The sequence below is a fragment of the Neophocaena asiaeorientalis genome, unplaced genomic scaffold, assembly GCF_003031525.2.
Source record: "Neophocaena asiaeorientalis asiaeorientalis breed wild unplaced genomic scaffold, Neophocaena_asiaeorientalis_V1.1 scaffold114, whole genome shotgun sequence".
Taxonomy (NCBI): Eukaryota; Metazoa; Chordata; class Mammalia; order Artiodactyla; family Phocoenidae; genus Neophocaena; species Neophocaena asiaeorientalis.
Window position 1 is genome coordinate 3,397,176 of NW_020173116.1, and position 24,958 is coordinate 3,422,133.

Genomic DNA, 24,958 nt, shown 5'->3' on the forward strand with positions numbered 1-24,958 from the left:
GATTTCCCCTTTTATGGCTGTTAGCATTTGCCTTATGTATTGAGGTGCTCCTATGTTGGGTGCATAAATATTTATAATTGTTATGTCTTTTTCTTGGATTGATTCCTTGATCATTATGTAGTGTCCTTCTTTATCTTTTGTAATAGTCTTTATTTTAAAGTCTATTTTGTCTGATATGAGAATTGGTACTCCAGCTTTCTTTTGATTTCCATTTGCATGGAATATCTCTTTCCACCCCCTCACTTTCAGTCTGTATGTGTCCTTAGGTCTGAAGTGAGACTTTGTAGACAGCATATGTATGGGTCTTGTTTGTGTATCCATTCATCTGGTCTCTCTTTTGGTTGAAGTATTTAATTCATTTACATTTAAGGCAATTATTGATATGTATGTTTCTGTTACCATTTTCTTAATTGTTTTGGGTTTGTTTTTGTAAGTCTTTTCCTTCTCTTGTGTTTCCTGCCTAGAGAAGTTCTTTAGCATTTGTTGTAAAGCTGGTTTGGTAATGCTGCATTCTCCTTCCTAACTTTTGCTTATCTGTAAGGGTTTTAATTTCTCCATCGAATCTGAATGGGATCCTTGCTGGGTAGAGTAATCTTGGTTGTAAGTTTTTCCCTTTCATCACTTTAAATATGTCCTGCCACTCCCTTCTGGCTTGCAGAGTTTCTGCTGAAAAATCAGCTGGTAACCTTATGGGGATTCCCTTGTATGTTATTTGTTGCTTTTCCCTTGCTGCTTTTAATATTTTTCTTTGTATTTAATTTTTGATAGTTTGATTAATATGTGTCTCAGTGTGTTTCTCTTTGGATTTATCCTGTGTCGTACTCTCTGTGCTTCCCGGACTTGATTGGCTATTTCCTTTCCCATGTTAGGGAAGTTTTTGACTGTCATGTCTTCAGATATTTTCTCAGACCCTTTCTTTTTCTCTTCTTCTTCTGGGACCCGTATAATTTGAATGTTGGTGTGTTTAATGTTGTCCCAGAGGTCTCTGAGTCTGTCCTCAATTCTTATCATTCTTTTTTCTTTATTCTGCTCCCTGCAGTTGTTTCGACCATTTTACCTTCCAGCTCACTTATCCGTTCTTTTGCCTCAGTTATTCTGTTATTGATTCCTTCTAGAGTATTTCTAATTTCAGTAATTGTGTTGTTCATCACTGTTTGTTTGCTCTTTAGTTCTTCTAGATCCTTGTTAAATGTTTCTTGTATTTTCTCCATTCTGTTTCTGAGATTTTGGATCATGTTTACTATCATTAGTCTGAATTCTTTTTCAGATAGGTTGCCTATTTCGTCTTCATTTATTTGGTCTTGTAGATTTTTACCCTGCTCCTTCGTCCATAATGTATTTTTTTGTCGTTTCTTTTTTTTTTTTTTTTTGGGTGGTGGTGCTGTATTCCTGTCTTACTGGTTGTTTGGCCTGAGACGTCCAGCACTGGAGTTTGCAGGCAGTTGGATAGAGCTGGGGCTTGGTGCTGAGATGAGGACCTCTGGGAGGCCTCACTCCAGTCGATATTCCCTGGGGTCTGAGGTTCTCTGTTAGTTTGGTGGTTTGGACTCGGAGCTCCCACCACAGGGCCCGACCTCCGGCCTGGGAATCACGATCCTGCAAGCATGTGGCAGGTGAAGTAGTGGTCCCTCAAAGACACGGACATCCAAATCCCTGGAACCGCCTGGCTGGTGTGCGGCGATGGGGACTGGAGCTGCTGGAGGGGTAGGGCAGTGGCCTGAGGAGCACAGGGCCGCCTGGTGTCTAAAGTTCTATTTTTAAAAGTAACAAACATAGAAAAATTCTGAAGGTTCTAAAACACCACCACAAATAACTACTGTTAACTTTTCAGTGCATTTTAGTGTTTATGTGGTCATAAAATATATTCAAGCATACCTACTTGGCATGTTGTGTATACTGTTTTTTTCTTTTTAATAAATTTATTTATTTTTGGCTTCGTTGGGTCTTTGTTGCTGCGTATGGGCTTTCTCTAGTTGCAGCGAGTGGGGTCTACTCTTTGTTGCAGCACGTGGGCTTCTCATTGTGGTGGCTTCTTTTGTTGCAGTGCATGGGCTCTAGGTGCATGGGCTTCAGTAGTTGTGGCCTGTGGTCTCTAGAGCGTGGGCTCAGTAGTTGTGGTGCACGGGCTTAGTTGCTCTGCGGCATGTGAGATCTTCCTGGACCAGGGCTCAAACCTGAGTCCTCTGCATTGGCAGGCGGATTCAAAAGCACTGTGCCACCAGGGAAGTCCCTATATACTGTTTTGAATTTTACTTTCTCCAGTGCATACTTTCCCAGTTCGTAATAGGAACCACTTGATCATGTTAACTTTTTTTGCAAATACTTTTGAATAACTATGCAAGAACCCATAATAACAGTGTTGGAAAATTCACTTAACCAATTCCCTTGTTGGTGTTAAGATTATTATGTATTTTTTGCCAGTAAAAATAATACAGAAATGATCATCAGCTTGTCCTCATCTCTGATTATTTATTTTGGAAAGGTTATTGGAAGTGGCATTACTGGGTCAGAAGATGTGTGTGTTTTAAGGCTTTGATACATAAGTTCTGCCAAATGGCCCTGGAGGAAGGTTGCACCTGCATCCATGCCCACTGGCAGGGTTTGAGCATTCCTGTCTCCGTGTACCTTTGCCAGCCGGTGTATCTTTAAAAAATCTTTTCTGCTTTTATAGGCAAAAACTTTCATTTTTACATTGCGTTTTTTTTTTTCTTTAAGTCAAATTTTCTTTAAATTCTTCCATCCTGAGTGAAGAGAAAGGTAGCCTTCTGGTCTTTGTGATGTATAATTTACAATTTTCCAGAAATCTAGGTAGTTGCAGTCTCAACTAGTTCTAATCATGAACAGCAGTGTTGACTTTAATTTCTTCCTATTCTCCTCTCCTTTAGTTTTATCAAGATTAAAGATTGCTGATGAACTGAATTAAATGCACGGGCATTTTAATGATCAGTAATTATATCTGTGCTGATAACTTTCAGATTCACCGTTATTTAATGAAGAGTTTATTTAAGAGTTTTTTAGATGGTAGTTTGTCGCATTCATTCCTGAGTAAATTGTAGAAGCACCATGATAAAATGTGTGTGTAGCACTTAGAGCTGTGACAACTGTTAACAGAAGTCAGTGTATTAGAAACTCAAACAAACTCACTTCTCTGGTAAAAAGAATTTCATGGTTGTAAAAGCAAAGCCTTTTTTTCCTGATGTTTAGAGTGAAGATCGACACTGTCATTAGTCTTATCAAATTTGTTTCTCATTAAATTCTGCAGATTAAATGGGAGGGGGTAGGGTCTCAGTGGTAAAGCTCAGTTGCCAAATCCTGTTTTCCATCTCCTCCCCATTTGAAATGGCTTCCAAATTTATTTTTTAGAACTATGACTAGCTCTAATTTGGGCTATCAATTAAAATCTTGCATCTATCCTTTGGACTCCTAGAAATTTGCAAAAACATTTTGCAAACAAATGTTTGCAGAAACATTTGCATCTGTCATGCAACTCCCAGTGTCCTTCCAGTTCATTCTACACAGTTCTGGACAAATGCTTTTCCTAAAGCACATCTTTATGTGTGTCTCGTGGACTCAAAAAGTTTCGGCAGTTGCCCAATGACTAGCAAAGAAATCAAGGTCCCTGCATTTTTCTTGCAAGGCCAAGCTTAATTATTGTCTCTAACATGAAGTCTTCTTCATATAAGACCCACAGAACTCATAGTCGGCACTTCTTCCTCTGACTCCTGTAAGACTCAATGACTGTTATGATACCTGTCATACCCTACTTCCCTGGGTGTTTTATGTCTACTTCTGTGTCTCCAGCTAGATTGACATACAATGTTGTGTTTAAATAAGTCCAAAACTATTGCATAGCTTAGGAAAAACATGGCAGATGTCAAAGATGCTGAAAGAGAATGCTGAGAAAAATATTCTGCTTTTTGCTCCACCTTCTTAGATACCGAGGCACATCCTAACCACTGCCTCTTATTCCAGAAGCTTGCATGGTAATTTGTAGCTAGGATTCCTAAGGGTGTTGAATACCTCATGGATCTGTATGGTCATGGCTTCAGTGTTGTCTAGGGTTAGCCTTCCCCTCCTGAGCATTATTCTTGAAGCAGTAGTTGTATTCAAATTTGGTCAGATTATTTGTCACCTTCTGTTTGTTATCAGTTTACTTCTGTGGTGACTTGTGATTATTCTTGCTATTAAGTTCCAAGTCAGGCAGGTTCAGTAGCTGTCCTTGGAAATGACATGAGTAGATCTTGGTTTGAGTGGAAAGCACAACTCCCTCTCCCTGCCAACCCCCCATGTCTTCTGGGGGAAAACGTGGAAGTTTTAAAAATCTTTCTATGGATGTTGCCAAGTAGCAAGTGGCTGTAATTAGCCATGGAGATTATAGAAAACTGGGAAGGAAATGCCTGATTTAAATAACATTTAAAAAGTAACAACGAGATGTAAACCACTATTTCATGTACGTAACATCCTTTTTTTATTTTTTCACTCCCTCTAGGTTACAGTTCAACAAACACGGTGTATTGCGGGTAGAAGGCTTCTTAACACCAAACAAGTATGACAGTGAAGCAATTGGCTTGTGGTTGCCTTTAACCAAAAATGTTGTTGGGACTGATTTGGACACAGCAAAGTATATCCTGGCCAACATTGGAGACCACTTCTGTCAAATGGTGATTTCTGAAAAGGAAGCTATGTCAACTATTGAGCCACACAGTAAGAGCATCTCTTAGGGGGTAGGAGTTTTGAGTCCAACTTGATTTTTGTTCCTAAATGACACCTAAGTCCTAATTGTATGGATTTCATTTTCACCCAGAAGTGTAGATGACTTTGGTATAATGAAGTTGCATTTTTCCTTTTGTAACAGATTCTGCCTGTTGATTTCATCAAAGTCAGTGATCTATCTGTGGGGTTTGTTTCAGGGCAATTACTAAATTTTTTGTTAAGGACGGTAAAGGTGAGGTGGCGGTGGAATTTGCATAGCCTTACCGACAAGTGTGGACTCACCAATAGGGGGTTATTTTAAGACAAAGGTTCTTAAGAAAACATTTCAAAGAAGATAATGGACAGGCTGTACCCTAGACCTACTGAATCAGGGTCTGAGGAGGCTGGCACCCAGGCATGAAAATGGGAACAAGCGCAGATGAAAATGATTCTGTTAGAGTCAAGGTTTTCAGGGAAAACTTGGAGGTTCCAGCCAGGTGTGCAGTAAACCACAGAGATCAGTGTGGGTGACACATTAGAGCCAGACCTCCCTCATGACATCTCAAGGTACGGTGTCGAAGAGGACAGCACACCTCTTGTCTGTGTGCCCTTAGAAGTGAGATATCCAGCCAGAAGCACCAAGGGGCATCTGTCTTTTTAAGTCTCACACTTTGTTCCATCATTTTCTCTTTTCCGAATGGTGGCAAGTTAAAAGTGAAGCCTTTCCATCCCTCTGGTAGATATCTTTTCAGACTTTGCATAGCCAAATATGTTTCAGTATAAGCGTCCACACGTCCTGATCTTAAGAACTTTGGTTGTAGGCCCCAGGAACTAACTGAAGCTGGCTTACGCACCACAATCACTTACTGGATAAGTTTGAACACTGTTACATCTCAGAGTCCAAGGAATGGGAACTGACGTTCCCAGGAGCGGGAATTCAGATCTGGGTCGGGTATGGGATTCTGAGCTCCATGGGCAGCCAGAGTCCTGCTAAAGTGAAGAGCAGCTTTATAATCACTGTTCTGTTGGGGTAGTAGAGACTCTGATAAGTCAAGAATCGTATTAAAGTTGTTTTTCCTATAATCTATTTAGGACGAGTGATACTGGTTTTCCATTTTCAGTAGAGATACAAAAGTTTTCTTCTTGTATACTTTTAAGTAAGAGAAGATGTAAAGAAAAGTTCTTAAGTAACTGGTCTAGAGGTAGTATATGAATGACTGGGTTGCAAAAACAATTTTTTGGAATGTATTAGTAGCTTCCTGAATCGGAAGGGCTGTTTTAAGCTACTGATGTTTTTTCTTTGCTCAAGGTGAGTCGTCTGAAAAATGTGTCCTTAAAGATGTAATTGTGATTAATGTTTCCTCCTTGCCTATTTGATTATCCTGTTCCTCTTTATTTCCTCTGTGACAAGCTGGTCAGCTGGAGAGAGGAACTCACTGTGAGTGATACTGAAAGATGCCACCACAAGGTGTCGCTAGAGAGGGGGGTGGAGGGTACCCTCTGATCCTGAGATTAGGAAGCAGGTCTCAGCTTTTATACATCTATTCTGTCTTTGCAATGACAAATGATCATTAAATAGGTGGCTAAGAGATCTAAGACTACTCTCTAGTAAAAAGTCTAATCCAGGTGACCAAGGTGAAGTTCATAAAATCTCATGTGTAAAATGCCTCAACTTCTATGTATTGTGCATTGAGCTTTTACATTGTAATGAAACGGCAGAGGCTCACTCAGCAGTTGGATGAGCTTAAAGCAAACTGAAGTTAGTCATTTCTTTTGTGGGCAGTCTGAAGAAAGAAGTAACCACTGACTGGATTAGGAAAAGATGTTCTCCGTAGAACACGAATGTGACAGTATTGATCCCGTCTTGTTCGAGAGAGAGACAGACAGAAAACAGTCTTCTGATCAGCAGACGTTGGGCTTTTCTGTGACGCAGGAAAATGTCCTCCCTTTGCTCTTACTCCTTGAAGCTTTCTAATGCCGTATGTGGCACTCCTCCATGGTCGGGGGGTGGGGTACGATTTCCTGCCCAGTCCTGGAAGGCCCCTCTCTCCGGTTTTCGGGGCTTGGCCACTGGAACAGAAGATGCTACTTCATAGAATTCGTGATTGTGCCTCAATCTGTTGGCGCTACTTGGTTAGTATGAGTCGGTCCTGGGTGCCTGCATCACTCCTGGCTCTAAAAGTTGAGTTTCCGACACTGGCCTATGACGGAACCGACTTTGGACCATTGTGCCCCCCACTAGTTAATGCGCTGCTCCCACCAGGTTTCCCTCAGCGCCCTGGGGTTTTTAATGGGCAGTCTGAGTGGTTTCGGGGCATCTGTGAATAACCTGACACTCGACACTGAAGGTTGGGTTTGTGTATTTGAGTCAATTATTTTTCCTTTGGAGAAAGCATGGTCCGTGTTGCCTTTAGAGTCTCAGACGGTCTCATGACCCAAAATGTGAAGAACCACTGCTCCTTTATATTTGTGTCCGAACTCCAGCTTGTGTAACTAATGCTGCTTTTTTCACTGACTTACTCAGCAGGACTTACTATGCAGAGCTCCTTGGAGGGTGGGGTGGGGTGTGGGGATAGGGTACAGCCTGAGCAGGAATTCTGCTTGCACGGAGTTTAGTCTCCTACAGGGAAGTAAAACTGCACCTGACTGCGTACAGTGTGAAGAGGCCTGAGTCTGAAGTACAAATACAAGTTGATGGGAGTGCTGAAGGAATCCAGGAGGGCTTCATGGCGGTGGTGGGGGATTTGAGATGGGCTCTGGAGGCTGAACAGTTAATGGGAACTCCAGTGAGAGGGAGGAATGGCATCAGCTCCCCTCCCACTTCATGTTTTATTTCAGGAGCCCTCTCGTCCCCAAGACTAAGTGATTTATTGATTTTTGTAGGACAGGTTGCTTGGAAGCGAGCTGTCAAAGGTGTTCGAGAAATGTGTGATGTGTGTGACACCACCATCTTCAACCTGCACTGGGTGTGTCCTCGGTGTGGGTTTGGAGTGTGTGTGGATTGCTATCGGATGAAGAGGAAAAATTGCCAACAGGGTGAGAACTGACTTGACTCTTCTCCAAGCCCCTTATACTCTTAAATTAAGCCTTTCATTGATTTGTGGTTGATGGATTTCTGAAACTTTCGGGACCAGAGTCCATAAAGAGCAATTACTACAAATCAGTTATTTGCAGGCGCTGCCTACAAGACTTTCTCTTGGCTGAGATGTGTGAAGAGCCAGATACATGAACCAGAGAACCTCATGCCTACGCAGATCATTCCTGGAAAAGGTATTTTGTGTGGTGCAATGCTTTTCCTTTCCCTGTGTTTTGGGTATCATAGGGGCTGGTAGTTCGGTTTTACTTTGTGTAGTACAATCACTTGCTGACTTTATTTTTGTATGTACCATAAATTGTTGAGTAATGTATTAAAGTCCCCAAACTTTCTGGTAAAGGCCTTGTAAATAGTTTTGTAAAAGGAAAGAAAATGGCACATTTGGGGCAAGGCATACTTAGGACGTAAAGGGGGGAGTTGTAAGCACACTAAAAAAAAAAATGCTGCTAAAAAAAATGTTATCCTGTTAGAAATATAAGCTTTTGTTTCGTAATGTTGAGGTTGAAAGTACCTAATATCCTTGTTCAGATGTTTGCCTGTGCCTTTTTTTAGCCCTCTATGATGTTGGAGACATTGTTCATTCTGTAAGAGCAAAATGGGGAATAAAGGCAAATTGTCCCTGTTCAAACAGGCAGTTCAAACTCTTTTCAAAGCCAGCCTCAAAGGAAGACATAAAACAGGTATTACTGTTTATGCTAGATTCACCATCTTGTGCTTGTTGTCTGTCTGTTTTCAAATAACCCAAGGATTCCTGTAGTATATTTGAAAGGAACATGGGGAGAGCTGTCAGTGGAAAGAGATAGTTCATGGTTCACGTGATATTTTATAGACCCATTCTCAAGTTTCACATTATTTTTGTGGGCCTCGTTTGTAGCCTCTTTGACTAGGCTTTTAATTTTGTTCCTTGAAAAAGCAAAACCCTTTTCTATTATAGTCTACCTAATAAGTTGCTGTCAAATTTGTATAGGTTTTTTAACTTCTCATGTTTTACACAGTAAAAATTATTCAGATAAGCTTTACAAATTTTTTAATTACTATGTTTTACCCATAATATATATGAAGAATTGAAGGAAATAATCCTGAAACAAACCTTTACGTAGCTCTCACTCCACATAAAAAATGTACATGTCCTTGGTGCTCACATGCCTCTTCCTGGTGACATTCCCTTAACCTTCACCATCCCATCTACCCCCCAGCTGTCTCCCTTTTTCTTCCTCACCCCAGTAATCATCATCCCACATTGCTTTTAGTAATCAGAAATTAGTTTACATTTTCATAAAGCTGTGATGTTGAAGGCGGCATAGGTAGAAGAATTTTGATCTTTGTAGTCAGGACTGAATTTGAATTCTTTTTCTGCCACTTTCCAGTTGTATAACTTTGGCTCAAATGAACTGATGTATATATGCTTCAGCTTCCTCATCATTAACAGAGGAATAGTAAACAGTGCTGGTAATTGGGCATCACAGAATTATATCACATGTAAAGTGAGGGCCTGGACCACAACAGGAATTTGACTCTCCTTTTTCCTTCTTACGTATGTATAGACGCACTAGCTGAGTTGTCAAGGCAGTTTTTTAAGTAATAGAAAAATAAGTGGTGTGTTCAGTCTGTCCAGTTTTTGTTGTTCTTGTTCAGTTTATGTTTTGAATTCTTTTTAGGGCTGTTCATCAATTTTTTTTTTTTTTTTTTTTTTGGCGGTACACGGGCCTCTCACTGTTGCAGCCTCTCCCGCTGCGGAGCACAGGCTCCGGACGCGCAGGCTCAGCGGCCATGGCTCACGGGCCCAGCCGCTCCGCGGCATGTGGGATCTTCCCGGACCGGGGCACGAACCCGTGTCCCCTGCATCGGCAGGCAGACTCTCAACCACTACGCCAGCAGGGAAGCCCACGTTCATCAATTTTTAAAGCCTACTACACTATGCTAAATCAAAAGAGCATTTTCTTTTTTCTGCATCCCATTTCCTTCTGAATTCACAGCTGTATTTCCTACCTTGCCTCATTTATTCGTTCACTCACTCAGCCACTGGGTTTTGAGTGCCTATTCATGATACAGGGCTGAGTTCTCAGGGGAGATGGGCACAAACTGGGCGTTCCAAAGCCAAATGGTGAACGGAGTGATAGGGACATGGACAAGCATGAGATGGGGATACGAGGGTGGGGGTGGATATCTTGCTGTATTTACATTCTTCACTTGCATCTTATATTTTTCCTAGTAATACTTAAAAGCTAAAAGATTTAAATCTCTCCTACATAGTTCTGCTCTGTTGTTGAGAGATTACTGCAGTGGTGGTGATGTCCAGGGCTATTAGGTGGTTTTGTTTTGGATATTTCTGTCTTACTGGTGAGCAGTTAGGGGAGAAGGTAAGAAAAGGGAAACGTAATTTTTCAGCTTGTGCAAGATTCTCCTTCTGCACTCACCACAGACTTCCTTGGTTGGAGAAAAATCGACTCTTGGTGCCGGGCTCCAGCAGAGCCCCTCGGTGTTGGAGCCCGTGGCTGTAGGTGGGGAGGCTGCGTCCCAGCCGGCCAGCAGCGTGAAGCCTGCCTGTCCGGCCAGCACATCTCCTTTGAACTGGCTGGCAGACCTGACCAGCGGCAATGTCAACAAGGAAAACAAGGGTGAGTGTTTCCTGCCTCCCTGAGGACTTTCATCTGTTCCCAGAGGGTCCTGGCAGCCTTAGTTACGGTGAGAACAGAGCGGTTAGAAGTAGTGTGGAGTGGAAAGTGGTTCCCTGTAGTCGCCCTGAGACCTGACACACATGCAGCGCCAGAGAGAACTTCTGCTTACGATAGAACTCTAGGTAAGGTTGAGATTGTGTCTGGCAAGAATGGAGTGGGCTGAGACGTGTGTGTTTTAATAGTGATTTTTGCCTTTCTGCCTTTTAACCCTGTGTGTATTTCCTATTTTGTCTAAGTTGCAACGTTCTGGCTTCAGCTTTATTTTTTTCATCTGTGCTGTTGTCTGAAGATGCTTGATGATAGTATAAAGAACATGGGTTTGGAATCAGGTGGTTAGATTAGGATTTTGGTGATTCTGCTTTCTGGCTGTGTGAAAGAAAGGAAAATTGCAGATCAGTTTCTTTCATGCAAAGATCCTAAATAACATCTCAGTGAATAGAATTTAGCACTATAAATAAAAGAATCATACAGGGTGACCAAGCAGAGCTTCAGAAATGCAGCTGTAGTTTTAACATTAAAAAAGCGGGGGAAAAGTCAGGTGAAGAGATACAGAAAAAGAGTAAAATTCAAAGCCTATTTATAATTTTTTTTAAAAAAACCTTAAATTAGGAATAGAAGGGAACGTCCTTAATCTAATGAGTTTCTACAATAAAACTAACAACAGACATCCTAAATTATGATTGAAGTTTTTCATTCGTTGAATAATTTTTAAGTTTCCCTCTGTGTTCAGGCATGACACAGGATTCCTGCTTTCACTCCTATATTGAACATTGTATTGGAAGTTTTAGCTATTTCAGTCAGTAAGGTAAACAAACAAAGAGATGTTAGGATTGGAAAGAAAGGGATAGGACTGTTGGTATTTTTAAGCAATCTAATTATACGTGGGAAAAGTCTTAAGAGAATCTGTATTTGTAAACATATCTATCAGGGTTGACAGTTACAATGTTAATTTATAAAAATCAATTGTATTTTGTATACCAGGAACAAACAAATAAAAAATGCAGTTTACCATAGGATCACCTTGGATATTATTGGATATTTATTTTTTTAACAGCAGTTGGAAATCCATGTGTAAATCAGTAATGTCATTTATCCTCTTACGTTTTTTGGGTTCTAGTAAATGAAAACCAAGTTCCAGAGTAATTCTGTCAGTAGAAGGCTAGTAAGGGATTTGCCTTTTCAGAATGCTTTTCCACCTGGATGTTTTTGATTTGTTTTTAGAAAAACAACCAACGATGCCAATTTTAAAGAATGAAATCAAATGCCTTCCACCCCTACCCCCCTTGAGCAAATCCAACACAGTCCTCCACACCTTTAACAGCACAATTTTGACACCTGTAAGCAACAACAATTCTGGTTTCCTCCGAAATCTCTTGAATTCCTCTGCAGGAAAGGTACGCATTTATTTTGTTGTCTATTACTCCACCTTGTAAAGATGAATTGGAGTTAGAGTAGGGAGGAAGTGAAATCGAAAGCAGAAAGCAGGATGAGTCCCATGCTTTCCTTCGCGGGTACAGAGGCTGCGTCATTGGCACATGGGCTTCACAGGTTAGAACTCTGGGCTGGGTCATTTTCACCTGTTAACACTTTTTCCTGTACCCACTTCTGAGGGTTGTGATGTCAGGTAGAGGAAGAGGACTTACCTTTTTGAGGGTAAGATTCCTTCGTGGCTTAGCTTCTTTCCTGGATATGTAATGTACGCTCATCCTACCATAATAGGAATGGGGTTTTTGATGGTAGGAAATGACATATTTAAGACTCGTGGTTTTTTTTTTTTTTTTCAAATTCAGACAGAAAATGGACTCAAGAATACACCAAAAATCCTTGATGACATCTTTGCCTCTCTGGTGCAAAATAAGACTTGCTCCGATTTATCTAAGCGGCCGCAAGGACTGACCATCAAGCCCAGCATCCTGGGCTTTGACACTCCTCACTACTGGCTGTGTGACAGCCGCCTGCTGTGCCTGCAAGATCCCAACAACAAGAGCAACTGGAATGTGTTCAGGGAGTGCTGGAAGCAAGGGCAGGTAAGCGGGGCCTCTGCTTTCCAACCCACTTCACATCCGCGTCTTGGTGCCTTTGGTAGACTCCTGACAACCCCCACTCCCCTGCCCCCTTCCTGGATTATAAATGGCATATACTTTATCTCTTTTTATTGTTTACTGTGAATACAATTGGAGCAGAGTGTAGCTATGCGTCACAGACATTCCTGAGCTGTATTCCGTATTCTCTGATGAGGTTTTGGTTGCTTCCAACCAGTCATCCTTGGATTTTTGATGAGAGCATTCTGGGCTCTTGGTGATTCTTGCGTGATAAACTTCAATAGGAGAAGTGGGAATATGACTACGGCTGGTGGGGTTTGGGGGATTACACAAAATAGGATAAAAATCAGGCATCCCTCTTCCATGAATTAGAACCTTGTGCTGAAGACAACCTTAGGTGGCCCTGAGCCATGTGGTGTCAACCTGGAATTGGTGTGCAGTCTCCCAAGGGAAGGAGCCTGCTTTTTAAAGGGCAGCGATGTTCAGTCTTAAGGTTTGGTTGACAGTTCAGGAGATGCGTGGCTTCGCAGACCCGCTCCCCTGCCTTCTTGTTTCGGTTCATGTTTTCTGGATCTTTGTCTTCTCTTCTGGGCCAAATGGAGTCCTCAGTAAAGGAACACTTTGCTCTTGGACAAGGCCAGGACTTGGGGAATCGCCAAATAGAAAAATGTATGTATTTAACCAAAGAAAAAATTATTTTTTTCAGTCCTGTGTTCTAACGAGATTTGCTCACGATGACAATGACAGACCGGATACAGTCCACCAGCGTGTTCTGTTTAGATTAGATAATGTTTTTTAAAAGTTGAACTTGTTGCCAGTATTTTAGTCAGGCTCTTTCACATAAAGATCAGGATTTGTGGGTTGTCTTGGATAACCAAAGACGTGGCAATCCAGGGCCATATCCCTGCCTGCTAACAATGAGCTGCAGGCCAGAGGCAGCATCCTCTTCGGACCGGGCGCTCTCGCTGCCTTTGTCTCTGCTTCACATCCCCTGCCCAGCCCTGGGCCTTGGCGTTGGTATTCTGTGAGTAGTGGGATCTGAGTTGGAAGGTGTGATCCTTGCTCTTAGAAGCTCACTCGTGTAGTTTGAGGGGTGTGTGTAGCAGGTGACTCAGGGGACTAAGCTGTCACTTTGGGATCTGAGACTGGGGACCAGCCACAGAGAAACACGTCAGCAGCTGTTGGAGGAAGGGCTGCCTCGGGTGAAGGGACGGAGCGGGGGGAGTTCAAACTGAAGTCTTCGTTCTCTCCTCTTAGCCAGTGATGGTGTCAGGAGTGCATCATAGACTGAACACCGAACTCTGGAAACCAGAATCCTTCAGGAAGGAGTTTGGAAATCAGGAAGTTGACCTCGTTAATTGCAGAACCAATGAGATCATCACAGGAGCTACAGTAGGAGACTTCTGGGATGGGTTTGAAGATGTCCCGAGTACGTATTAAAGGCCTCTCAAGGGGGTTGAGGCTGTGGACGGAGGGGGCCCGGGGGCAGCGGCAGCGGCAGCATTCTCTGTGACTGGAGTTTAAAATCCGTGTCTTATCTCCTCTTCCCCTTTCTTTTTACAAAGTTTATGCTTTTGCAGAGGCAGACTCGCTTTGTAGTTCCTGAGAGAGTGAGGTTTTAGTCCCCTCTTCTTCAGGTGGCTTCAGGTCTGTCCTGTGACAGAAACGTGCCCAAGGGGAGGGGAGCACAGAGCCAGGGCTTGTGACTCAAAGCTCGTGGTTTTATGTAGCCTCTTTATTTTTTAAAAAATTGAATTATGTTTAACAAGATAAGTAGAACTGAAAGTGCCAGGGAACGTGAATCCGTTGAACGCACGTTACCCTGGTCACTGCCTGCTTCACCTGGGTGAGGGGGGATGGTGGTGGTAAGGAGGCTTGAGTGTCCGCTGCTGAGCTTGGGCCCTTTCCGTGCATTGGCCAGTCAGTGAACTGTTTGCAAGAACCCCTTCGTCAGCACAGGCACCTGGCCTCATGCTCCCACCCGCACTGGAGGGCTTGGCCAGTTCATTCTTTTTTTTTTTTTTTGTGGTACGCGGGCCAGCGGCCATGGCTCACGGGCCCAGCCGCTCCGCGGCACGTGGGATCCTCCCGGACCGGGGCACGAACCAGCGTCTCCCGCATTGGCAGGCGGACTCTCAACCACCGCACCACCAGGGAAGCCTCCGGCCAGTTCATTCTTATTAGACTCAGTAATCCAACTTTGCTCATTTATCATTCTCATCCTTTCACGACATATTTTTACCTTGTAATCTCCTGCTTCCTTATTTCCCATTACCCACGTTTGCAGGTGATGGCCCGCACTTTCAACGAACTTTAGGTCAAAGGTATAGCTGACTCTAAGTAGGGCATGATGGGGGTTTCCACACGTGGAGGTTAAGGTTGGGTTTCAGACGTAAGGTGTTTCCCTGGGGATCAACGTCTGAGATGGGGGAGGAAGCAGGACCGGGCTGGCGGAGGGGCGGGCTGCGGCGGAGGCCAGCGGAGCCTCAGCCAGCCTGGCAGGGAGCTCTGTAGCAGGCATCGCCTCTCATTGTCTCAGACTGTGCTGAAGTGGGGAAAGTCAGGGCCTTCATCCCCTCACCTCCCTGGGCCTCCAGGTGCTGGTGCCCCAGGGAGGGCATGACCTGGTGGGACAGCTCTCTGCAGCTGACGCAGACCCCAAAGCCGTGTCTGGGCAGCAGGTCCTTTGAAAGGGGATCGAGGGCCACACGTACTATAGTGTGCTTTCCAGTTAGGCCTGGGTTCAAATCCTGACTCTTGATATGTACTTGCCGTGTACGTGAGCTCGGTAATTGCATCTTTCTGGGGCTCACACTTGCTCATGCCTGCAAATGGTTAAGGCAGCCCAGAGTCCACCGCAGCCTGCCTTTTCCATACTGATGATCCCGCTGCCCAGACCCCCCGGTACACCACCCACACTGAGACGCCACTGGTGTCCAGAACATACACTGTACCCGTGTTTTCCTGCGTTTCTTGTCTCCTGGAGTGTGCACCTGTTCAAACTAGGTTATGGGACTCGGTTGACTACAGGACGCTATGAATATAAGGTTTGAAACTGGGTTCCAGTTTCAGTTCTGCTGTTTAATTTCAATAGCTGGATGGCCTCGGGCATATGTCAATTTCCTCATCCAACAGTAGAAATACTAAATAGTGCCAGATCTCACTGGGATGTTGGATTTAGTTATAAGGACTAAATGGTTAAAACACTTGAGCAGAGACTGGAACACAGCAAGAAGTGAAGTAATAGTTGCCGTTGCTGTTAACCCTAATTGTCAGCATATTTTTTCAATGGAGCTCCTTGGTTCTGGGTTCCTTCACATCACCTGCAGTGGGCAACTGTGCCATTACAAAAAACAGTTCTGACTAAACCCCGTATGTGTCACCTAGAAGATGGGGAGGCGGGGGAGAGTCGGCCCTATTAGCCCTACTTGTCCCTGGACAGAACGTCAGGTAGCTTCAGTCTCTGAGCAAAGTAAGTCATTTCTATTTCGTGCTGGACTCAGAAAACCGGGTTTTCTAAAATCTGTGGCCCTTTGATTGTTAAATTGCTGTTCGTTAGTTGGGGGGCTGCTCACTTCTTCTAGAACACTGTATAGGAGGAGACTGGATCTGTCAAAACACCGCCTATGTGGAATAGACAAAAGGGAGTGGCTGAAATCTCAAGGAGTAGCAGTTGAATAAGCATTTAGAAAAGACAGGGCTGTAATACAAAATAGTTGGTGATCTTCAGTCTGCTCCCCCTTGCTGCTTCCTGGGTATGAATGGATTTCTTGGCACTGTAGAAATAAAATAATTGGCCATTTGCAGGAGGGGAATATTGAAAACTAATATTTGTATACCAGACATATCAGGTTATGAAGATCTTGCAGAGATGAGTTTTATTTGCATTGTTAAGGCTTAAAGTGCTAATTTGCCATCCATTTTGGTCTGTTTCCGAGTTATGAACAGTAGCAATTCAGTAATTCCGGTTACCTTGCAGACCGCTTGAAAAATGAAAAAGAGCCAATGGTGTTGAAACTTAAGGACTGGCCACCAGGAGAAGATTTTAGAGATATGATGCCCTCCAGGTACGATTATGGGGAGGGGAGAGATGATCCTGTCCTTGACTTGGTAGGATAAACTTTTCTTGAGGTGGTAAGCTGAAGTTACTGACTTTTAAATCTGGCTCACTAGTGAAAACTCACGCATTTCCACTGTAGTGCTCTGCCAGAGAAGAGGCCGACTCAGACGTGCACAGGCTGATTTGGAGGCAGGAGTGAGATCAGACGTGCTGGGGTGGGGTATAATACGGTGATTACATTGCTTTAGACAAGACAGCGGAATTGCTAGATCCATTGTCCTGAACTGAGCTTGAACCTCGCAGAGAATCCTCAGAACTAATGAATAATATATCCCTTAGTGTCACTACTTATCATCAGGAATTTGTTGCTCAGATTATTCGAGATCTTTTTTTTTTTTTTTTTTTTTTTGCGGTACGTGGGCCTCTCACTGTCGTGGCCTCTCCCGTTGCGGAGCACAGGCTCCGGACGCGCAGGCTCAGCGGCCGTGGCTCACGGGCTCAGCCGCTCCGCGGCATGTGGGATCCTCCCGGACCGGGGCACGAACCCGTGTCCCCTGTCATTTTGATATATATGTGTGATGTTGGAGAGAAAGAAGATGTCTTTGTTCATAAGCACTATGATTCTCACCTTAAATATTGGTTTTTTTAAAATTTATTTTCTATTGAAGTCTAGCTGAATTACAGTGCTGTGTTAATTACTGCCGTACAGCAAAGTGAATCAGCTATACATATCCATACACTCTTTTTTTATATTCTTTTCCATTATGGTTTATCACAGGATATCGAATATAGTTCCCTGTGCTCTACAGTAGGACCTTGTTGTTTATCCATCCTATATATACCAGTTTGCATTTGCTAATCCCAAACTCCCACTCCTACACTTTCCCAACCCCCTCCCCCTTGGCAACCACCAGTCTATTCTCTATGTCCCTGATTCTGTTTCTGTTTCATAGATAGGTTCATTTGTATCATATTTTAGAATCCACATATAAGTGATATCATATGCTAATCTTAAATGTTGTTAATGATAGCTATCTCCATCTTCACGAGCACAGATATTTTCGTTGTTCCTTTTGGTGTAGAAGGAACAAATCAAATCCCACGATATATTAGAAACACAAGCTTATTTTGCAAATTCACGGTTCTCTTGTCCTAGGTTTGATGATCTGATGGCCAACATTCCACTGCCTGAGTACACAAGGAGAGATGGCAAACTGAACTTGGCCTCAAGGCTGCCAAACTACTTTGTTAGGCCAGATCTGGGTCCCAAGATGTATAACGCTTATGGTAAGGAAGAAATGGCTCACTTGAAAAAATTATTACAGAAGTAAGGCAAGTCAGAATGTTTGGAACATTGATTTTTGGGGAGGGAGAGATGGAGAACTTCTATAACCCTAACCCTTAACACAGCAGTAGTCTTCATTTTTGCATATTTCCTTTCATTCCTTGGCCACGTGTATGTATATTTCCATTTCATAGTTGCAGTTGTAGGGCATATGCCGTTTAAAAGGTTTCTCCTACACCTAATATTATACAGTAAAATCTTTACGTGTTGCTTAATGGTTTTTAGTGTGATCGTTTTTAACGGTTGCATGGTACATAATTGAATGAATGTAATTTTATTAATTGTTTTAATGTTGCCGGACGCTTAGGTCAGTCTGCTAGCATTCCAGCTGTTTCAGCATCTGCTACTCTTAAATTCAATGTTCTGTGTTGGTGGGTAGTAGTTAGCTACTTAAGCTAGTACTGAAAACACCTTGGAATTGTATTTCTCCGATTTATTTCCTTCCTCCCATAATGATCCCAACTCCAGTCTCTCAGACTTGAGGGTGGCAGGCCAGAGTCTTCTGGCAGCTTCGCCACGTTCTCCAGATGCTGTTGGGAGACGGAGGGCTTGGACCTCAGCCCCCCCACTTCTTCTGTTCCGGTGGGGTCGCCCGGGGAAGCGCCTGGAGTGAGCTCAGGGGACATTCCAAGAGGGGAGTTTACCTTGGGAAGTTGCCACAGCCTAGATGCCCAGACGTTCCCTTCCCCCGAGCCCTTCAAAGAAGCTGGATGGCTGGGACTTCAGGGCATATTCTGTTCACAGGGAAGATTTGCAATGAATTTACGTAAATGGAAGCATTTTTCCACTAAAGCAAATGGTGTAATGTTGCAGAGTGATTGATTATCCATGCCTTATAGAAATGATGCAGCTTTACAGGGTAGAAGTGGTTATCTGAGAAGTTCTCAAAATAAATAGTCGGCTTGGTTTAAATGGCTTGACAGCAACTCTTTTCCTCCTAGATACCAGCAGATAGAGGGCAGTGTTACTCTATAACAGCTTTTCCTATCAAAATTGTTCCCGTTCAGAGTAAGCAGTTAGGGATTGAAAATAAAGAAAACGTGTTCATTTTCAAACACCTCACACCTTATCATAAACATCATTAAAGAGCAGTCATTTTTCAAAAGTTGGGTGACTGAGCTGTGACTCCTCTACAGACGACGTAGAGTGAAAGGCTCTTTGGAAAGACCATACAGTCACCCTCTCTCCAGCTCCAGCACCAGCACCAGTTTTACACATGGGGACCAGGACTTCCGGACAATAGAGGGGACGGTGACCTGATCAGGATATCCAAGGGGCATCTAGTGGCAGGTCTGGGAGGAGGACTTAAGTCTCCTAATTTCTAGGCTTCACCCAGCCTCCAACCCCAGTGCTCTGTCACCCAGCAGCCCCTACGGTGTCAGCTTGTGTTCTTTTCATAAAAGTCCATGGTGTGTTTTGTTTCAGGATTTTCTATTTCCTGGGAATCCTTTCCCTGGGACCGTTGTTTTTGGTTCCATCTGAGTTCAGGCTCTCTCAGTTTAGAGCCTGGTTTTATCAGTGTGCCATCACCCGTAGCTGGGATTGGCTGGACTTGGGGCTGACGGCTGGGTAGGTGTCGTTTCCTTCCTCTTCTGCGGAACACTTTTTACTCAGTTTGGCAACAGCCAAACCAGCAAGCGGCTTCTGACGAGGCTCTGAGACTTGCTCACCGTTCCTCCCTCCTCCCAGCCCTGTCTCCTTCCTCCTGCCCCGTGTTAACCAACACCCTGACGTTTGTGTTTATCGTTTCCCTACATTTATAGCTTTACCGTATGTTCGTGTTCCTGCAGAACATTCTTTAGTGTTTAACCTGCCTTTGCGCTTTATATAAATGCAATCAGACCTCTGGGTGTCCCTCCGTGCCGTCGTGAATAACTGTTCATTTCATTCGTTTGCCTTCTCTCGTGTTAATTGTTTTTTTCTCTTCTCAGATTTTACTTGTTTATTTTGTACTGTAGAAAAGTTTCCAAATGCACTGAAAACGTGAGAGTCCAGGACAGTGACTTCCCATATACTCATCCCCCAGTTACAACAGCTCTCAGGTTCTTTTTCCATAATTGTTTCCTTATTTCCTCCCTATATATTTTTCCTTTACTATTTTAAAGGAAATCTCATATATCCTATGATTTTTGTCCAATATCTGTTGCTTTACCTCCTCCTAGGGCTGATATTTCAGCAAACTGGAAAGAAAGGAAAGTGCAGCAGAGCCCTAGGGCCATGGTCCGCGGTTGAAATGATAAGGTCCCCTCTCCTGTGTATAGCTGCTCCTAAACCACAGGCCCCTGCAAGCCAGAGAGAAGTTCCTTGGCCTCCGAACGAGACAGGGCTGCTTCAGGGCCTGGCAGGTTAGAAAACAGCCTCGGCTTGCCCACCCGAGCTATGCTTGGCTCTGCTGCCCATTCAAGAAGCAGTGACTGCATGTCAGGATGTGCGTCCAAGGTAACCGCAGGGCTTGACGAGCCTCAGGGTGAATGCTGAACAAATGAGCCTTCTCCTGGGGTGAGAGTTAGTGTCTCGGATTATGAGTACCAGCGTGGACCTCGAGCTCAGGCTCACCTCTTTCGCAGTTGAGGGATCCAAGGAACATGTGGGCAGCGTTCCTTCTTGCACTGAGTACATAGTCATTTGAGGTCCCAGCTTTACACGTTTCTGAGGGGGGTTTCTGTTAGACTCCCCATCTTACATCTTACCCCAGAGTCCTTCTAGTCTGTGTCAACCAAAGCTTGAGCCCCCCTGCTTGAGCAAACATCCTTCTGGCAAATCGCAGCCTCAGTAGAGTCCACCGCACTGTTCCCAAGTCCTGCTTTCTAGGTTTGGCTTTCTTCTCTTCTTGCCAGCATATTGACTCATTAAAAAAATATGTTTAAAAATAATTTCATCAAGGATTTTTAGTTGTTCTCAGCAGGAGGAAACCTATTTTGCCTATCACCAGAAACAAGTGCTAGTGTTAGGAGTTGGTTTTTTATTCTTACAAATAAACATTCAATAAGAACTTTTTTCCCCAAAGTTGAAAGGATAAAATAATGTTAAATATTGTTCCATTACTTTTACATGATTAGAAAGGTAGCTTTTAAGTTTTGTGACCACGTATTCCAGGGAGTGGGAAAGACTCAGGCAGTCTTTGCTGTCTCGGTAAATTTAAGGCATTTTCTGTTTGCAGGATTAATTACTCCAGAAGATCGGAAATATGGAACGACAAATCTTCACTTAGATGTATCTGATGCGGCTAATGTCATGGTCTATGTGGGAATTCCCAAAGGACAGTGTGACCAAGAAGAAGGTAGGGTGCTGAGCGTAAAAGCGGGGCTTATTCTCTGAGCTGGGACGTTGTGGTCTGATGTTTGCTCTCTCTTGCTCCAGAAGTCCTTAAGACCATCCAAGACGGAGATTCTGATGAACTCACGATAAAGCGATTTATCGAAGGAAAAGAGAAGCCAGGAGCCCTCTGGCACATATATGCTGCTAAGGACACAGAGAAGATACGAGAATTTCTTAAAAAGGTGTGCTCCTTACCCTATGGCATGTGAAGAGAGAGATGCAGAATAGCAGTGTTATACCCCGTGTCGAGACCTGACTGGGCTACTGGAGAATAACCGCAGCTTCGAAAGTTAGATCTGTGCATCTCAGATTGGGTAGGCTGAAGCTGGTTGCTAAGGAACAACGATTTCTAGATGAGGAGGCTCGCACCTCTGAAAAGAGGGAAACTTATCCTTTTTCTTACGTCTGTGTGTTATGTCATAGTGCATTTGGAGGTTTTTGCGCTCTCCCCCTTCAAGGTAGTTCCTCTGGTGATCACGTAGTGTCTATTTGTTTTTATTGCCTTAAAAATCTAAGCACTTCAGAAGTCCGTGTAACATTTCTTTGCTCTTGATAACTGTGTTCCAAGTGAGTTACTAAGGTCCCTGTTGGTTTTATCCACCCTCATTTAGTAGTAGGTCAGGAAGACCTCACACCCTACTGTGGCCATTAGCTTATGCGGGAAAGGGATACAGGGACTTTGAAGATTCCAGGTTTCCAGTAGTTAGCAGGTTGTTCAGCAAGGATTCTGTGTGGAAGTTCTAGGCAACTGGAAAGATGGGCATATTCGGTTTTTAACCTGTTCGCCACTGAGGCTGCTAGTTGCGGCCCAGATATTTGTGGCTGGTATTCTTCAGTTGTTCATGAGGAGTGGATAGGAACGCTCCTAGCCTGCTGCCTGGTGCCACGTTAGACCCTTAACCAGCATCTGCTTCAATCAAGATGTTTCTCGCTAAGGATAATTTGACTCTTCCAGAAACCTGCCGGTCGCCATACTGTCCCTTTGATAGCGTCACCCTGCGTCTGTGCTGCCAGATACTGGGTCTAGAGTGAACGAGGTTAACCTGCAGCCAGCTGTGGGGCTGCTTCATAACTCAAGTTGTCAAGTGAATACAGACGTTTAAGAACTGCAGTGTAGCAAGTCTATTTCTAAGGAGCTTAAGTCTACTGACATTCAAAAGCCTAGGCCAAAATACTGTCCTGACACAGTGTTTACAGAAATATGCAGACTGCCACTCACGGTTTACAGGAAGTGACAGAAGGGAACGAACCCACATTTTCTTTCAGTCTCCCCTTGGGTCATTCAGTTAATGTCTTTGAGTGCTATTTTCTTTCTGCCAACAGGGACACGTGTTAAAGAAGGCCTGACATTTACTGACTGACTGCCCACACTGTCCAGGGGGCAAAATGCCCTCATGGAGACCCAGCATGTCACTCAGTTTCATAATACTTGGAATGTGTTCTAGGTATCAGAAGAGCAAGGTCAAGAAAACCCCGCAGACCACGATCCCATTCATGATCAGAGCTGGTATTTAGACCGATCACTAAGGAAGCGTCTCCATCAGGAGTATGGAGTTCAGGGCTGGGCCATCGTGCAGTTTCTTGGAGATGTGGTATTTATCCCAGCAGGAGCTCCACATCAGGCAAGAACCATTACTTTGGTCTTTATTCTCCTTACACTGTAAACTTCGGCATGTGTGACTGTGTGGCTTGTTGTCTTCCAGGTTCATAACTTATATAGCTGTATCAAAGTGGCTGAAGATTTTGTTTCTCCAGAGCATGTTAAACACTGCTTCTGGCTTACTCAGGAATTCCGCTATCTGTCACAGACTCATACAAATCATGAAGATAAATTACAGGTAAAAATGGCCGTGATTCCTGGCGTTCTCTGACTCTGGCTCCGTAGCTCATTACCGACCCTATAAAAATCATCAGCAGACTTGGCCGTACCACCACACTTGGTACAGTGAGTTGATGAACTGGCTTTATGTCCAGTCCTGCTACCTACTTAGGCAAAGGAGGAATAAACATGGAGGAAATCTCATTTTGGTTTAGAGCCTTTCAGTAGTGAATCATCTAACATATGATTCCATGTTTGGAAAACTAGGGAAACAGATGAACTCTGAAAACCAGAGCTGTACCTTGGGGCTTGCTTGTGTCTGCACTCACTGGGGGCAGGGCCACGTGGGATCAAAGCCTCTGGAAGGGGGAAAATGAGCTTTTAAGTTCTTCAAAGGAGGCACGGGTTTAAAATGTGTATAAAATAACAGCCTAAAGGAGCCCAGGGGCCTTTCAAGTATTATTAACATTTCATATTGAATTTTGAGTTTTAAATTTCGAGAGCATGGTATAAAATTGGTAGGGGGAAGGTTTATTCTTACGGACAGATTTGAGATCTCATGGTAAACTGACCATATTTTCTCTCGTCTTCTCAGGTGAAGAATGTTATCTACCATGCAGTGAAAGATGCAGTTGCTATGCTGAAAGCCAGTGAATCCAGTTTTGGCAAACCCTGAGGGTCCCAGAGGCGCCTTACCCCTGCACATTGGAAGTGAATTACTGGCAGCTGTTCAAACTCTTCAGGCAGGAATCCTGTGGACTTTGAGACTCATGTTACCTCATCTTCTTTTTTAAACTGTACCCACCTGGTAAGGGTACTCTGTCTAATGTATATTTCTAGTGTTTACAGACACTAAATGTGTATATGTAGTAACTATTTCAGAACATGCATCCTTAAACTGTGACTTCTCACCTAGTGCAGAGCTTCCACCCAGCTGTAAAAACAGAACCCCGTATTAGCTCTGGAACAAGACCTGCAGTTACTCCCCAGCCGTGTGGTTGGACAGCTTAGTCAAATGGGTTCTAACTCTTAGGAATCACCGCGCAGTTCATTTGGGTTGTGTTTTGTTGTGTCTGAGTACCCGCTCCCCGACTCCTTAGGGTTCAGAAGGGCAGTGGAGGAAGCGACCACCGACGTTTGGATGTTGTATTGCCTTAGGACTGGCATTATATAGCAGAGGTCAACTACTGCACCATTCTTGGGGTTAACCATCTTTAGTTAAACGGAGTTTTAATTTAAATGAAGCTTTGCTAATTTTAAGTGTTAAGCATTTTGCATTAAAGTATTCATATAATGTTTGGACTCTGTTTATTGGCATTATTCTCTGGCTGCAGTCAACACACACTTCATCAGTGTTACAGGTGTAAGAGTTTGCGCCAGGAGCTCATCTTAAAAGCACAGAAATTTGATGCTATATTGATTTCTGAGTGGTTATTACAATGCTAACATGGAAACAAGCTTCTCCCCAGCCAAGTTGAAACTCCTGTCACACTTCCGTAAAGAAACACCACTGATTAACTACCTTTAGAAGTGACAATTAACCAAAAAACCAAATAGTGACGGGTTAAATGGTTCTGAAAAGGTAAGAGATCAAAATTCTTTGTCTCTCTTCTGACCCATTATAGTTTAAGAGTTTACAAAGGAAAATGAAATTATTAGAAGTTTTAGAACAGTAGTATCTAAAATAATCATCTCTATGAAGGAAGAAAATAAAGAAGCCACTTTCCTATAGCTCATTGATTCTCCTAGACAGCTGTAGCTGTACTAAAAGGAATTAAATTGAAATCAAGTCGTGTAGACAAAGGCCTAGAGCCTGGATTTTTACCTGTGAGCTCAGGGTAGGAGAGCGAAGATCCCCGCCTAACGTCAGCCCACTTCAAACCAAAACCTTTCATGGATGAACTTTCAAA

The 24,958-nt window shown here is 43.5% G+C and overlaps 1 protein-coding gene across 7 annotated transcripts in view; it reads left to right on the forward strand.

Annotated features, from left to right (window-relative positions):
• KDM3A (lysine demethylase 3A) overlaps positions 1 to 24,350 on the forward strand; it is a 56,511-nt gene extending 32,161 nt beyond the window's left edge. For all 7 annotated transcript variants that reach the window (XM_024743707.1, XM_024743708.1, XM_024743709.1 and 4 more), the window contains 15 exons: positions 4,490 to 4,704; positions 7,576 to 7,728; positions 7,867 to 7,962; positions 8,339 to 8,466; positions 10,209 to 10,404; positions 11,686 to 11,858; positions 12,255 to 12,491; positions 13,764 to 13,935; positions 16,486 to 16,573; positions 17,723 to 17,853; positions 21,072 to 21,191; positions 21,272 to 21,411; positions 22,675 to 22,851; positions 22,933 to 23,067; positions 23,644 to 24,350. In XM_024743707.1, coding sequence (XP_024599475.1) covers positions 4,490 to 4,704; positions 7,576 to 7,728; positions 7,867 to 7,962; positions 8,339 to 8,466; positions 10,209 to 10,404; positions 11,686 to 11,858; positions 12,255 to 12,491; positions 13,764 to 13,935; positions 16,486 to 16,573; positions 17,723 to 17,853; positions 21,072 to 21,191; positions 21,272 to 21,411; positions 22,675 to 22,851; positions 22,933 to 23,067; positions 23,644 to 23,724 — 2,242 coding nt within the window. In that variant the 3' untranslated portion in view covers positions 23,725 to 24,350. The remainder of the gene's footprint in view (positions 1 to 4,489; positions 4,705 to 7,575; positions 7,729 to 7,866; positions 7,963 to 8,338; positions 8,467 to 10,208; positions 10,405 to 11,685; positions 11,859 to 12,254; positions 12,492 to 13,763; positions 13,936 to 16,485; positions 16,574 to 17,722; positions 17,854 to 21,071; positions 21,192 to 21,271; positions 21,412 to 22,674; positions 22,852 to 22,932; positions 23,068 to 23,643) is intronic.
• Positions 24,351 to 24,958: the final 608 nt, after the last annotated feature.